We start from the raw sequence: 15,680 nt of genomic DNA, 5'->3' as shown, positions 1-15,680 counted from the left end.
AACCCAAGAATTTCTCTTAATTCACTTAGTTTAGCATTTATTGGCATTACTTTGATGTATTCAGCAATTACGGGTTGAAGAATTTTACTACTCTTTAAAATAAGTCTTCAGTCCACTTCGAAATTAACATCAGATTAAATCACATAGGTTCGACGATAGCTCAAACTCTATATGGATATGTTCTTCCTACTTGATTTGGTCTCGTTCCTTCCACAATGTTTTTTACTTAATTTTTAGACATCTAATATATAGTTTCTTAAATTATAATTTCTAAGACGATATTTACACTCCACCAATCTCCACACACAAAATGTGATATATCTTCAAACTTCGTAAACTATTTATCTATCCAAATGAATAATTCCAAAAATCAGTGACACGAAGGGAATCTTTAACTTTAGTCCAACGGACGGAATGAAAAGTGGAGATTGCTTCCGATCCTCGACAAGAAAATTCTCCTTTTATATATGTGGGAAGGAATGATCTCATCTTCTTCCCAATAAAAAGTGGGAGAAATGAAGTTACATATAACACACGAAGATAATCCCCGGAATTCTTATGAAACCGTGTTGGAGGTTGTTGAAAGGAACAAATTGGAACCGAAGCATGGAGAGGCGGAACTATTGTCCGAGTTCATTAAATTGTTGGGCAAGGAGAAGGAAGAATGGGGTGGAGTGAAAGCAATGACAGTGTGTGTGGAAGAGTATCGACTTCAAGAGCCAAATGTAAAGGACGCCACCTGTAACGACTTCGAAAGATTTTTGTTTTCCCCCAGTCGTAAAGTGATCGTTATCAAAGTATGCCTGATAGACTGATTTTGTTTGATAAGTTGATTCTACATAATCTGTTACTTTGTCTCTGCCTATTTGATATTGCAGGAGGCTGAACCATTAGTTAACTATATTTGTTCACTGTTCTGGGTTTTGTAACAAGGTAAAATATATGTTTGGGTGTTGTGTGACATGTGCAGGGGGACGAAGGTTCAATGACTAGCAAGGCGGTTATTGAAGCAAATCGAGAAACACGGAAGGTCCGTTTTAAGGTTTCCAAACCTCTCACTTTCTTGTTTGAAATATGTAATGAACAAGAGTTGTATTTAGTGGATATTAATGTCAATACATTTATATAAATTTAAGCTACACCTAATCCTAATACAAAAAGGAAGAATTCATATAGTTCAAAAAAAGGAAAAATTCACATAGAAAAATCAAGAATTGGTAATTATCTATAGAGGATGATATATATATATATATATATCTCGGATATATTCTATATTCTAACACTCTTCATCCTCTATATTCTCTTCCATGTCTTCAGGTTATGTTTATTTTCGTAAAGAACTAGATACTCATATAGAACCTGAGCACTGGAGTTGCTCTAACAAATACAAAAGTTAGTAATAATCAACAAACATACCTAGAACTGTTAATGATAAGAGGCAAGATTCTGTAGCCAAACAGACTTTGTTCTCAATGAATTTGTTTTAAAATATTAATCAATTAGTAATTTGCACACAAAAAATGTGTCAGAAATATCATACATATATTAATATAAACAAAAGTGAAAAGATTCCTAATAAGAACTTTACACTATATTCTTGGTCCCAACTATACATTTTTTGTTTAAAATCCGAAATATACATGTTTAAAAGGTCTGTATTGGTATTGTTTTTTTTTCTTTCGATAAGGGAAAGTTCATGTTGTGGTATTATGGCCTTTGGGTGACCTTTGTAGGAGCCAGACCATCCAAGTTCTAGCAAAGCTGTTAAACAAGATCTGCCAAAGGCTTCAGGTTCTTTAAAGGTTTGATACACTAAACATACAATATTGAGGTTTCATATGCTCCCACTTTCTTGCTTTAAATATGAATGTTCAGGTCAAAATCTATATGAGAAGCATATTTTAGTTTTTTGGAACTTAGTCTCCGCATAATCGGATATGTTCTATATTCTAACACTCTATATTCTCTTCCATGTCTTCAGGTTATGTTTATTTTTGTAAAGAACTAGATACTCATATAGAACCTGAGCACTGAAGTTGCTCTAACAAATACAAAAGTTAGTAATAATCAACAAACATAACTAGAACTGTTAATGATAAGAGGCAAGATTCTGTAGCCAAACACACTTTGTTCTCAATGACTTTGTTTTAAAATATTAATCAATTAGTAATTTTCACAAAAAAAAATGTGTCAGAAATATCATACATATATTAATACTAACAAAAGTGAAAAGATTCCTAATAAGAACTTTACACTATATTCTTAGTCCCAACTATACATTTTTGGTTTAAAGTCCGAAATATACATGTTTAAAAGGTCTGTATTGGTATTGTTTTTTTTTTCTTTCGATAAGGGAAAGTTCATGTTGTGGTATTATGGCCTTTGGGTGACCTTTGTAGGAGCCAGACCATCCAAGTTCTAGCAAAGCTGTTAAACAAGATCTGCCAAAGGCTTCAGGTTCTTTAAAGGTTTGATACACTAAACATACAATATTGAGGTTTCATATGCTCCCACTTTCTTGCTTTAAATATGAATGTTCAGGTCAAAATCTATATGAGAAGCATATTTTAGTTTTCTGGAACTTAGTCTCGGCATTATCGTTATTGCAGCTTAAACCATTGATCAAATAAATGTGAAGTTTTTAAGATCTTAACCTCGTCTATATTTGTTCAAAAGACCATGCTATTTAAGGGAAATCCATGTTTCGTGATATTATTGACATTTGCAGGGGACAGATGATCCAAGCACTAATATAGCGATTATTCAAGCTACAAATAAAAAAAAACTAAAGGTCTATCATTTTACACTGAGAGGCCAACAGTTAGGTTTCCTGTTCTCTTTTCTTTTGCTTAAATATTAAACGTGTAGGTCAAAATCTATATGGGAACTGGGTGGGACACAGACTTTCCAAAGCTTCATAGAGGTTCCTCTCCGGATCTCTTTGTGAATGTAATAAATTCAGTCCAAGACTTGTTTTATATTGATGGCTTTGTTGATGACACCAAATATAGCTGATTTTAGTTCCTCGGGTCTTTAAACAGCTCATACATGGTGGCAAGATCCGGAAGACTGTCCACAAACGCAGTTGGACACCCAGTTGGGGAGAGGAATTTGAGTTTCCGCTATCTAGTTTGGAAAATGATGAGCTTGTTGTTGAAGTATATGACCATACCCTAATATTTAAGGACAAATTTGCTGGTACTTTTCGTGACCGGGTGTCTAAGCTGCAACCAGGTATACAAGCAATTCCTCTATCAGATAAAGTGGGGAAAGAGTGCAAGACGGCACGGCTGCTCATGCGTTTTATGTTTGTTTGAAATGGATCAGGCCTATATGTTACTTTTACTTTATTGTTGTGTTTTTGGTGTGTGTGGTATAGTACTTGTGAGTTGTTCCATTTGTAACAATCAATACATGGTAAGTATTCTTGTCGTCAAAAGAATGGTGAATGTATAGTATTGTTACGTACTGGTGGGTTGTTCCATTTGTAACCATCACTACATGGTAAGTATTCTTGTTAACAGCTGGAATGCTCTTTTTTCGGAAAAAAATCTCATGTAACCCTACTCACATGCTCCCATCGCTTTTAATGAAATGTGAATTTCCGAATATACCATTCATTATTAGAGATAATCCAACTAAATTTAGTGGTATCTAATCCAACTAAATTTAGAGAACTAAATATAATAAGAATGAAAAATTATAACCAAAAATTAATAAATAATTAAAAAACTTAAACAAAACTCAGTTTGGAAAATAAAAACTAAGAAAATATAATAAACAATACATTTTAGTTAGAATACATAATATATCATAAGAATGATGAAAATTTATTCAAAAATAATAATTTAATGAAAATATATAAGTTTCAAAAATATAAAGTTTAATGAATAATATGTTTACCATATTCACATTTTATTAAAAATTATGCCGAGTTTTTTTTGGTAATTATGGAAAAGTATAAGTAATAATTATTACATAATCATACATATATTTTCAAAAATTATTTTGTAAAAAATAATATATATATATATATATATATATATATATATATATATGCTCCATTCAAATAATTGTAACTATCATCTATTTTAACACTTAACTATATCTTGACCCGCGCAATCGCACAAGTGTTTATTTTCAATTACATATATTTATTTATTTATTTTAGATTATTAATGGTATACATTTTCAACGTTAATCATAAATTTAAATGTTTATATAACTATTTCAAATACAATAATTTTATAGATTACATGTTATAATTAATCAATTGTTTAAAACTGTCACGTGTATTTGCCGATTCTTATTATATATATATATATATATATATCTTATTGTATTTGTATTATTTACTAAACAAATTAATATACGCATGACATAACATATTTGAAAACTATTTTGTAATTATATTATTCTAAATACTGACCCGCCTTTCAAAGTTTGATTTCTCTTTAACAATATTTTTTACATTTATTCATTTTAGATAATATAGTATCGCATATACAAAAGTCTATGATATGTCAATTGTTTTACATGTATTATCTAGTTTGCTAATGTTAAGCCATTTTATCATTATATTATACTTTTTAACATAAATAGTTTTTTATTTATGAAAATAAATTTATAAATTAATAAATTTAATACAATTTTATCATATTTAATTCAATATAATGATTTTATTTTAACCTAACTATTATTATAAAATAGATAAAATAGGATAAAATTTTTATTTTCATTTTATAAATGATAACCTAATATACATTAATGCATGATAAAAATTCATTTCTAATTATGATATCAGTGAAAAATATAAAAAAAAATTTTGAAAATTAAAATATTGCCAAAATATTTTTTCAACAGATTTGTTAGAATTTTTAATGTACATATACAATATATATAGAGATATATATATACTATTAAAGCAGGATCCTATTGTCTTTTTTACCTTAGCATGTCTTCTTCTTTACTAACATTGCATGTTTCATTAAGGACAATCAAGTAATATTAATAAAACATTTATATTGGGTCATTTTATTCAGATCCAGCCACATTATATCTCTCTTGGGCCATTTGGGCGATTAAGAAATCAGATCCAATTCTCACATTTTTTTTTCTTTTAGGCTATTGAGTCCAAGTTCAAATATTTTTTTTTCAACTATTTTTAATTATTATTTTTTTTAATATAATTTAAGCATTCATAAAAAATTGAATTTTTTCATTGAAAAGTATAAATCTTTATTAAAAGTATAAATTTTTTTTATTAAAATATTAACCACATAATAAAATTAATTTATCATAGTTATACCAATTTAATTCATTAAAGAAATAAAGTTTAATTTTTTAAACATAAATAATCTTTTAAAATGAAACTAGATTTCCACCCGCACAACCGTGCGGTATATATTTTCACATTTATATATATATTGATATTTGTTTTACATAATTATTATATATTTTTAATGTTACTCACATATATAAATGTTTGTATAATTATGCCAAATATAATAATTTTATATTTTCATGATGTAAATTAAAATCATCACATATATATGTTGCTTATTATATATTTGTCCTATTGAATTTGTATTTGATTACTAAACTAATTTTTTTTAATGCATGAAACAACATATATGAAAACAATTTTGTATTTAATTTATTATAATCATGATCCGTAATTCAAATCGCTAGATTTTTTTAGTAATTTTTAAATGTTTATTAATTTTATATAATAAATTACTGTATATTAAAAAGTTTAAGATAAGTTAAATTTTTATACATGTATCATATAGTTTACTAATATTAACCTGTTCTACTAACATATTATATTGTTAGCATATATATTTTATATTTATGAAAATAAAATATGTTAACGTACCAATTTAAAATAATTTTATCATATTTTGTTCAATATAACATTTTTATTTAAAAATGATAGATATTATTATAAAATTGATAAAATAGGATATAATTTTATTCTTTTAGTGTTATTTCATTACTAATTACAAAATTAGTTGAAAATTTTTATATTTAATTTATGACAATTAAGATCTTATTATAATCTTTTTCAAGAGATTTGTTAGAATTTTAATTTTTTTTTAAATAAAAGATATTATGATTAAAGTAGTTAAAAACATTATATATATTAGCATTAGTGATATACATTTAATATAAATTTTAAATGATGGTCCAAATAAAAATATCACTCATAAAAAATCATGATTTTTATTTTATTAGAAAACAAATTTGAAAAAATTAAAATAGAAATAAATATTTATTTCTAACAAAATCTTTAAAAATTATTGGTAAATGTATTTTTGAAATTAATTAATTTCATTTTATTTAAAATTTCGTTTATAAACCAAAACTATATTCAATTTTAATTTCTAATTATATTTTATGATAATTTAAAGTAAAACTAACTAATTTTTGAAAGTAAATTTAAAAAGATTCTAAGAAGATTTAAAAAGATTTTGTTAGAACATTTTAAATATATTCATTTGTATTTCAAATAAAAAGATAAAGATATTAAAAGATATAATAATGAACTTATGTAAAATATGATATTTTTTAGGAAGGTCCAAACTAAAAAAATCACACATGAAAAGAAGTTATGACTTCTGTTTTAATATATTAGATACAATAAATAAAGATAAAAAATTTAAGTCTTCTATAAAATAAAACACAAATATATGAAAATATGACATTTACTAAATAATTTTCAATTGAAAAAAAAAACATGATAAACTCGCGTTTTGAAAGCGCGGCTCAAAATCTAGTCTAATCTATTAATTCAGAGTCCTATTTTTTATCTACTTATAATGTTGTCATCTAAGTTTTGGACCTATTCAAATTGTGAATATAATATATAAAGTAAACTAAGACAATTTCTGTTGTGGGACTAAATCAAAAATAATCACTATTTAATTTATGATTTACTATTTTACACACATTTAGAAAAAAAATGCATACAAACCAAAGTTGTGGTATTGACTACATTCCTAATTTATTTTTATAGTATAGTTAGTTTATATGCATTATCCCATTTTATAAACCAACATTCACCCAAAATTCTACCCAAAAATAGAACTGACTGTGACTATATAAAACTTAACTAATAACAGTTTATAATAATTATAAAAATGTGACATTCACATATTTAGACAAATTTATATGTAGGATATTCATTTTCAACTTAATAAGGTATATATTATGTGCTTAGTTAATAGATTAGGTTTGTTCCAACCGTGAAAAAACGTATTCTAAGAGTTTACTAGAGTTTGATCTGCACACCGCGCGGATGTTTATTTTTATTTTTATAAATAAATATTTATTTGTATAAGCGATAATCTATATTTTAAAATTTGTTTGTTTAAATGATTGTCTAGTATGACCTTTCTAAACATGTTTATCTTATAAACCATCAATTATATCAGTAATATTTTTTGAATATGATCTGTATATCCGTACAAATTGTATTTTTTTATGGATCAAATGTACTTTTATTTTTTAAAATATATGGTGCTATTATTTTCTACTTCCAGCATTTATCATACTAAATTTACATTGGACTATTATTTATATGAAAATATATGTAACATAATATATTTATATATTGATCTATATATTATATAAATGGTTCTTTTTATGTGACTTTTATTTTAGTTATTACTTATATATAATAAAAATATAATTATATAGCTTTTAAAACAATATTGTTCATTAACTATAAGCTAGGTAGATAATTAAAAATAAAAAAAAATCTAAAAGGTAAGTTAATTAATATGTATTTAATTATGATATATATCTATATTATTAAAACTGAAGTACACATTTGAGTTGTTTGGAAACAAGTATAGGAATTTAAATCAGATTGTTTGGAAATATGAATAAAGCATTAACCAAATCGAAATGAGTAGAATTACAATTTTGGTTCCTGACCCGTTTGTCTCCTAAACCAGCTGGTTTAATTAACCATACAATTTTGAAAACCACGCTCATAAAATAGAAATTTTAGATATGGACACAATAATTAGCTAACTAACATATCTATGTAAAAATCGTAAGTTTAACAGCAAGAATCTCTCGCGCAATCTTAGCAACAGATCTTAGCAACAGGATATTACCTAATTATTTCATCCTAAACTTTCTTGTTAGGTGTTGAGTGCTCACGCCATGGCGTCCAGTCCGGTTGTTTCAGTTTGAACTCTCGGGTCTATTCACTCAACTATGCGCTTGATGTCAGCTGAGATTGTGAGCGTGAGAAGATCATCAAAATCCAGCTACTCTGTTGATGGCATAAGATGAACCGGCAACCAAGGAAACTTGGTGAACGCCACCCTCGAATGCTTTCTATCAATGGTTGAGAACGGGGATTGATAATCTAAGGATAACTGAACTATTTAGCGGAATGCACCGGTTTAGAGGTGGTCGAGCGAAGCTAAAGATGTTTAGTTACATGTAGATCTTTGTTCAAATCATGTTCGTAATCAAAGTTTGAATTCCAGTTGCGGGTTGAATCTTTTTAGTTTAGTTTAATTTCCGCTGGTGTTTAGTTTAATTTATGTAATCCGCTACTAGTTTTCTTTGTAATTTCTGTCGCAAACTTAAAAACTTGGTATAATATTTAACATTTTACCAAAAAAAAAAAACTTTCTTCCCACGTATTTTGTTCTTCAAGGTAGATATTTTCTGGCTCTCTTATCTCATGATTTCCTTAAAACATGACGGATGCCTTCCTAATTAGTTACAATAATCTGCACGAACAAATAAAATAATATTTATTTTATTAAAATATAAGTACTTTTGAAAATTATTTAGAATTATAAATAACATTTTAAAAAAAATATATAATATTGGAGAAAAACCCAAAGATAGCACTAAAAAGTTTTAGTCACAAATATAGACTAAGAATCAAAATGACCAAAATGTTTCATTAAAGAGGTAAATATATATTTATACTCATAGGGTTAACTAATCTAAACCTTAGGGTTTAGAGTTAAGGGGTGGAGATTTGGGATTGAAGTTTAAAATTTTATAAAATAAAAAATAAATATTAAAAACTTGAAAATAAAAATTTTAAAAATAGTTTCAAAAAGTAGTTTCGAATTACAAAAAGAAAATTTTAAAAAAATAATTAAAAAAATTCGAAACAAAAATGTTTTAAAAAAAATATATAAAAAAATTCGAATTTGAAAACATATTATCTAAAACTATAAAAAAACAATTATTTTTTTAATAATTTTTTATTATTTTTTATTTTATTTTATTTTATATATCTAGGGTATTAGGGTATTTTTACCTATTAAATAAAATATTTTGGTCACTTTTCTCTTTGTGGTCTACTTTTATGACCAAAACTTGAAAATAGTCTATTTATGAGAATTGCCCATTATATTGTTTGGAATAGCAGTATATTAAGAAAAAAAAGTATTAATGGGCTTATGTGAATTCTATTATATTACGAGAAACTATATATTTAGACTATCTTTAAAATATACAAAAATGGTCTAATCTAATAACCTAAAACATCTTTTGTCTAAAATAAATTTTATATATATATTTCAAATAAAAAATATACATATATTCAAAAATTGATTTTTACTAAAATGTTTTCCAATAACCATTATCAAAAAAATGTTTTCAATATATATAAGAAAAATATAATACAAAGCTCAATTTTAAACAACAGCTTATATTATGGTTTTTATATTTCACATTAAGTTTTATAAATATAATATATATGATTATTTATATGATGATATTTATAAAATATTATTAATTATATGATTACTTATATGATGGTATGTATAAAATACGATTAATTATATGATGATACATATATGATATATAATAGTGGCTAGGGATGGGTGTTACGATACTCATTCGGGTTCGGTCTGGTCTCTTTGGATTTCAGATTTTCGGGGTCAAAGATTTTAGTCCCATTCGGATATTTTTAAATTTTGATCCGGGTTCGGTTCGAATCTTTGCAGGTTAGGTTCGGATTCGGATAATCCATTTAAATGATTTTTAAAATTTTAAAATTCATTATATACTTTAAATTTCTCAAAATCTATAAGCAAAATAATATATTACATATAAATTTGAATAACATCTGTCAGAATACCTAAACTTAACATATAAATTGATTCGGTTTAAATATTTGGATAGAGAATTAATAATTATTTTAAGTATTTTTGGTATTTTGAGTACACTTTAACGATTTTAGATGTCTACTTTTGACAATTTGTATATATTTTCAAGTATTTAAACCAACTTAAAAATATCTTTTATATTCTGGATGTTTTTATATACATTAAATCTAAAAACAATTAATATATATATATATAAGTATATAAATCTATTTCGGATATATTCGGGTACCCATAATATTTTAGTTTGGATCAGATTCGGTTTCAGTTCTCTAAATACTAAAATTTTGAATAATTCAAATATTTAATCAATTTCGGTTTAGATTTGATACTACCTTTTTGGATCGGGATCGGATCGGTTTTTCAGATTCATGTTTTTTGCACAATCCTAATAGTGATACGAAAAACAAACAGCAACATATTTTTGAAAAATACATCCGTGCGGGCGCGCGGATTAAATTCTAGTATAATTAATTATTTCCAAACACACATATATATATATATATATATATATATTGGAAAATACAAATAATACTAAAAGTTATATTTATTAATTATTGTTTTCATGATTTTTTAGTTAGAATTTGATGTTAGAAATACATTAATTAAAGATGAAAAGACAAAGAATCCTAAAAGGTAGGTTAATTAATAACTTTAGTGGCATGCCATTGTAAATAACTTGCAAAACCAAGGAACAGTTTAAATTTGTACTTCTCTTTTAATAGATTAGATTTGATTTGTTAGTTAATCTAACAACCTCTTATAGAAAAAAATTAATACATTATTAACAAATTGCAATCTTCATAACAATATTTTTCATGCAGTTATATTTGATAGTATATCTATGGTATATTTTGTTGGATTCGGTTTAGTAATTTACTTTACATTTATATGAAATTTATATTAAAAAAAATACTAAACATGATGAAGAAATCAACTGAATATCCCTACAAACGAGCAAACTTCTACTATATTTAAGAAATAATATATATTTTTTTTTGAACAAAAATTATATTATTTATTCAAACAAGATCTATAATATTTTAAATGACGATTTCTAACTGAAATATTTCTGTTTTTAGTTATCAAATTAAAATGACCAGTTTTCGATTTGTCAAATTAAAATGAAAAAGATGTCCATGATGTGGATCAAACTCTAGAACCACATTAAGATTTATCAAACTTATAGAAGTTACAAGGCATAATATACATTTTTTATTTCACGGAATAAGTTGTTTCTTCCTCGGCCAAAATAATTGACAATTACACAGTTTTTAAGAATGAACTAGATTTCGACCCGCGCTTTCAAGCGCGGGTTCTTTTGTTATAGCAAATTTTGATATAAATTAGTATTTTGTGATTGTTTTACATTATTATGTTACAAAGTCGAATTATATAAAAGAACTAATTTTTAAAAAATTTATATAATTCATGAATTAGTTTATTTGAAATTTTGTATAAATCTTATGTAATTCTCTCGTACGCATGGGTATTTTACATGGACTCCAAAAACCAAACCAAAATCAACTCGAAAATACTGGTTCACGTCGGGTTCAGAGAAAAATACGTATTTGTTTTTGGAAATACGGGTCTCTGTTAGCGTCTGAGACCTACCTGAAACCTGTTTGGGAGCAAAAGTACCCAAAATGTTTGTGTATATTAGATATATTTGTGTATTTTGGATATGTTTTTGGTATACATATATTTTTGAGTTTTTGGTTTGAATTTGCGGTTATAGTTTTGGATTTCGAGTAAAAATTCAAATTTTAAAAATATATTTTTGGGTATTCAGATACAATTTTGGGTATTTTTTTTGGTTCCTCGGTCAAATTTCGAGTACAATTTTAGGTCTTTTGAGTATTTTCTGATTTTTCGGGTATTTGTTTAGATTTTAGATATTTTTCGTGTTTCGAGTATTTTTATGTTTATCGAGTTTTATTTGAGTCCTAAATATCTGAACGGATCCATACCCGTTACGTAAAAAAAATAACATATATTTTATAGGTATTTGAATTATGGAGTCCAAACCATCCATATCCGAAAGAAACCAATCCGAACCCAAATAATATTTTTTCTAAATACCTAATTAGGCCCAAAAACCCCAGACCTAGCAAACTTCATTGATTCGTTTTATAAAATTTTGGGTGGAAAATACTTTTCAGGTTTGATCAATAATGTTTAATAGGACATGGCTCATTTATATTTCAAAAGTTGATCTCGTAAGAAATTTTTTGATCTAATGGAAGAGGATGGTATATATGACAATGACCCCTACATATTGAAATTTCGGTGCCGTTTATATGTATATATGTTAAATTGAAGGAAGTTGATTTAAGTAAAATAACCATTTGAAACATTTCATATATGTTGTTATGATCTTATTAAAGTGGGTGAGATTTACTTAAATGTTAGAAGATATTATTTAATTGCTATATAATAGGGGATATTTATTAATATTCAGTTGTATACAATAGGTTAGACTAAAAAATATACAGGTGCAACAACCTTGTATAAGTAGATTTTTTAGGACTACTTCCCTTTTAATAGTATTGATTTTTATCTTTTTAAGAAATTCAATTAGTAACCCAATTCAATGTAAATAATAAAAATTAACCCAACTCTAAATTTTGTTTATGTTTAATAATTACTATTGTTTTTGTTGCTAAAGAAATATTTTATCATTGTTTTCATATTTTCTCATTATAAAATCTTTATTTTTACAAATACAATATTTTAGTATTTCCAAACTAATTAATTTTAAAACTATAAATTTATGTATGTAAATATATATATATATATATATATAATTATTTGACCAATATTTATATATAAATTAATGTTAATGGTGGTTATGCATATGAGCAGTCGCTGCTGGAGTTGTCTTACCAGTGTTGTTGCGAACTGCGATTTTGTCTTTCGTATTTCCAGACATTGTTTTGATCAAGCGTTTTGCGGCTATGAGTTAGAGTAATCCGTAGCCCTGCTCCTTCTAGTGCCAAACTGTGGAAACCGAAATTCGCACTGTCGATTTTCGTTTAAATTAGGAAATTTAGAAAAACCCTAATATCCCAGAGGTCCCCAAACAATCCGAATACGAGAATGAAAACGATGAAAATATAAGAAATCGTAAAAAGAGAGCAAAAAGAAGTCTTATTCCAAATTTGCGTATGAGCGTTTACAACAAGGTAGGAGCATCGGCTACAAGAGCTGTCGGCGAGTTCCCAAGTTATAATAACCTAAGACTGCAGAACCTAGTTGAGTCGCAGCTCGAAATAACAAAAACGGAAAGTTGCCTAATTGCTCTAAGTGCTAAGTTTGCTCTCAAAAAGTCATCTCCTCTGCCTCTCGCCTAGGACTCCTTATATACTCGCTCCTAGGTCGGTTTATGCTTTTCCCTTCCTGCCCCTAAGCCGTCATAGCTCAAAATGGGGATATTCCAATTTTCCCGATCTTCGTGATTATCTTCGGAAACTTCAGATTTATCCGCGAAAACTTGACATCTATCCTTTTCTTACGAACCAAGCATAAACCGTCATACGGCTTATGGGTTTTTGGTTTAAGAAATCGTAAGTGGGCTTCGAGCTGCGTTTTAGGCCTCCTTGGGCCGTCTTCGACTCGAAATGTTTATTACGGTTTCTTCGATAAAAACAAACTTCCCGCGGTTTTTATCGTAAAGTTTGACTGATGACTTCGAGTGACGACAAACATAGAATGGTTTAGCCATGGCCTGCAGGAGATAGTATTAAAGAGTAGACGAGAATACATGGATTTGTGTCGTATTGACTTTTTGGGAGAGCTCGGTCGCTACGTGCTCGGTCGCTACGTAGTGACCGAGCTTGGCTTGAGCTCGATCGCTATGTAGCGACCGAGCTTGGCTTGTGCATGGTCCGATGGCCATACTTGAGCTTGTCCATGGCCGATTTGGATACATGTCTGTTGCCTTCGGACAATCAGTATTTAATTGTTCGATTGAGATTTGAACAAGATTTTACCGCAAGGCTCTTCGTAAAGATTTCTTTAAGAAGATTACTTTTTGTAAAAATGTTCCTGCTGATTTTTACGGACTTTCAGATATTGATTCCATTGTAACCAATTTTGACCCCAACACACACTTGCTGAGATTGTTTGAAGGAACCAAAGTTGACCTCCAACATTAAACTTGACAAAACTGCTTTTATTGTGGCTTGGTATACATGGGATTGGATTCTTCAAACAAGTCTGAAAGGTAAAGTCTTGTGTAGATTTATCACTTTTTATCTCTCTATTTTGACCTTAGATTTATAGGTAGATTGAAAAAAAAAAATGATATTAACTATGTGTTAGTTAGGTGGAATCCGAACAGGACTTGGTGGCTACAACCATTAAAGCTTGCTTCGTAAGGATTCCAACAAAAAGAATTCGAACGGGACTTGGTGGCGGCAATCATCAAGGTTTGATTCATATGAATTATTGGATATAGGTCAAAAAGAAGTGAACAAGACTTAGTGGCAACATCCATTAAGGCTTGATTCATGGAAGCCTGTCCAATTTTGGTCAATGAACCTGCAATAAGCATACTTTTACTAAAGAGAGAAATTAGAAGAGAGAAAAGATAGGAACTAACTTTTACCTGCAGATCCAGATACTTGTTTAAAAATCCTTGCATCCTGTGATTGATATTCCCAAGGTAAACCTACACTTTTATTTACGCAAAGAAATGAGGTTGGCAGAGGGGAATGTTAGACAAAATTTGTTTAAGTTGCTAGCTAGATGAATTTGGTTGCTAAGCTAGGATATGGTGTAAATTGCTTTTATGGTTAGGACTTTTAAGATATGGATTGCAATATTGTAGAGGTGATGATTCTGAGTTATAAATCATGTGAGTTCCTCATGTTTTTAAACCTCTCTCGGAGAGACTGCTCTGTTGTGTTTTGCTTGAGGACAAGCAAAAGAGTAAGTCTGGATAAAGTTGATAGACCATGTATTTTACCCATTTTTAACCATGGTTTATGAGTGTTTTAAGATATATTATTACTATATAGAGTCTATTTATAGAAATTACTGGTTCAAGTACTATCTGAAAGAAAATGATGTATTTGGAGCTATTTGGAGACTTTCTGAGCTTTGCTGGATGGTCGATTATTTGTTTGAATATCGACCAATTGTTACCAAGGAATATCGATCGATGATGAACCCTTCATGTCGATCAACGGCGAAGCCACCCGAGAGTTAATGACAAATTAGAAGAATTAAAATTTCACAAAAGTTTCAATAATTACATGTTAAGTCCATGGCCGCCTGTTAGGCTATTTATTAGGGTTTTGAATCATTTTAGAGGCAGACTTGCCTAGAGACCTTTTTAGACCTAGTTTGGAGGCAGAAAGAGGCCACCATTGAAAGGAGAGAGCTTATAATTAGAGAGATAGATCAACATTGCAAAACAGAGAAGATCTTGAACTCCTTTGTTTTATTCATTTTGTTGCTTCCTCTATTTACTCATTTTGTTTAAGTATTATTCAGACCATCATAACTATGTGTTCCATGAATATG

The 15,680-nt window shown here is 27.8% G+C and overlaps 1 protein-coding gene across 7 annotated transcripts; it reads left to right on the top strand.

Moving 5' to 3' along the window:
* The first annotated feature begins 203 nt into the window (after positions 1-203).
* On the top strand, positions 204-3,468 carry LOC125595983 (phosphoinositide phospholipase C 8-like). Of its 7 annotated transcripts, none has more exons than XM_048771337.1 (7): positions 204-797; positions 971-1,030; positions 1,734-1,802; positions 2,400-2,468; positions 2,729-2,791; positions 2,869-2,949; positions 3,042-3,468. In XM_048771337.1, the coding sequence occupies exons 1-7, from the start codon at positions 516-518 to the stop codon at positions 3,315-3,317; spliced, it is 900 nt and encodes a 299-aa protein (XP_048627294.1). In that variant the 5' UTR covers positions 204-515; the 3' UTR covers positions 3,318-3,468. The 7 variants fall into 7 exon arrangements, with proteins under 7 accessions (XP_048627294.1, XP_048627299.1, XP_048627296.1 ...); XM_048771342.1 differs by having other exon boundaries at positions 349-797; positions 971-1,042; positions 3,022-3,468; XM_048771339.1 differs by having other exon boundaries at positions 373-725; positions 971-1,042.
* Positions 3,469-15,680: the final 12,212 nt, after the last annotated feature.

Source organism: Brassica napus, unplaced genomic scaffold (assembly GCF_020379485.1).
Source record: "Brassica napus cultivar Da-Ae unplaced genomic scaffold, Da-Ae ScsIHWf_1109;HRSCAF=1576, whole genome shotgun sequence".
In the NCBI taxonomy this organism is placed as follows: domain Eukaryota; kingdom Viridiplantae; phylum Streptophyta; class Magnoliopsida; order Brassicales; family Brassicaceae; genus Brassica; species Brassica napus.
Note: the sequence above shows the minus strand (reverse complement) of the source record. Positions and strands in the feature narration are given on the sequence as shown.

Excerpts from the sequence above, each read along its gene's own strand:
- LOC125595983 (XM_048771336.1), top strand. The coding sequence starts at position 516 with ATGAAGTTACATATAACACACGAAGATAATCCCCGGAATTCTTATGAA. Across the intron at positions 1,043-1,733 it reads CACGGAAGGTCCGTTTTAAG|GAGCCAGACCATCCAAGTTC; the intron begins GTTTCCAAACCT and ends TGACCTTTGTAG. Across the intron at positions 2,950-3,041 it reads CTCCGGATCTCTTTGTGAAT|CTCATACATGGTGGCAAGAT; the intron begins GTAATAAATTCA and ends GTCTTTAAACAG.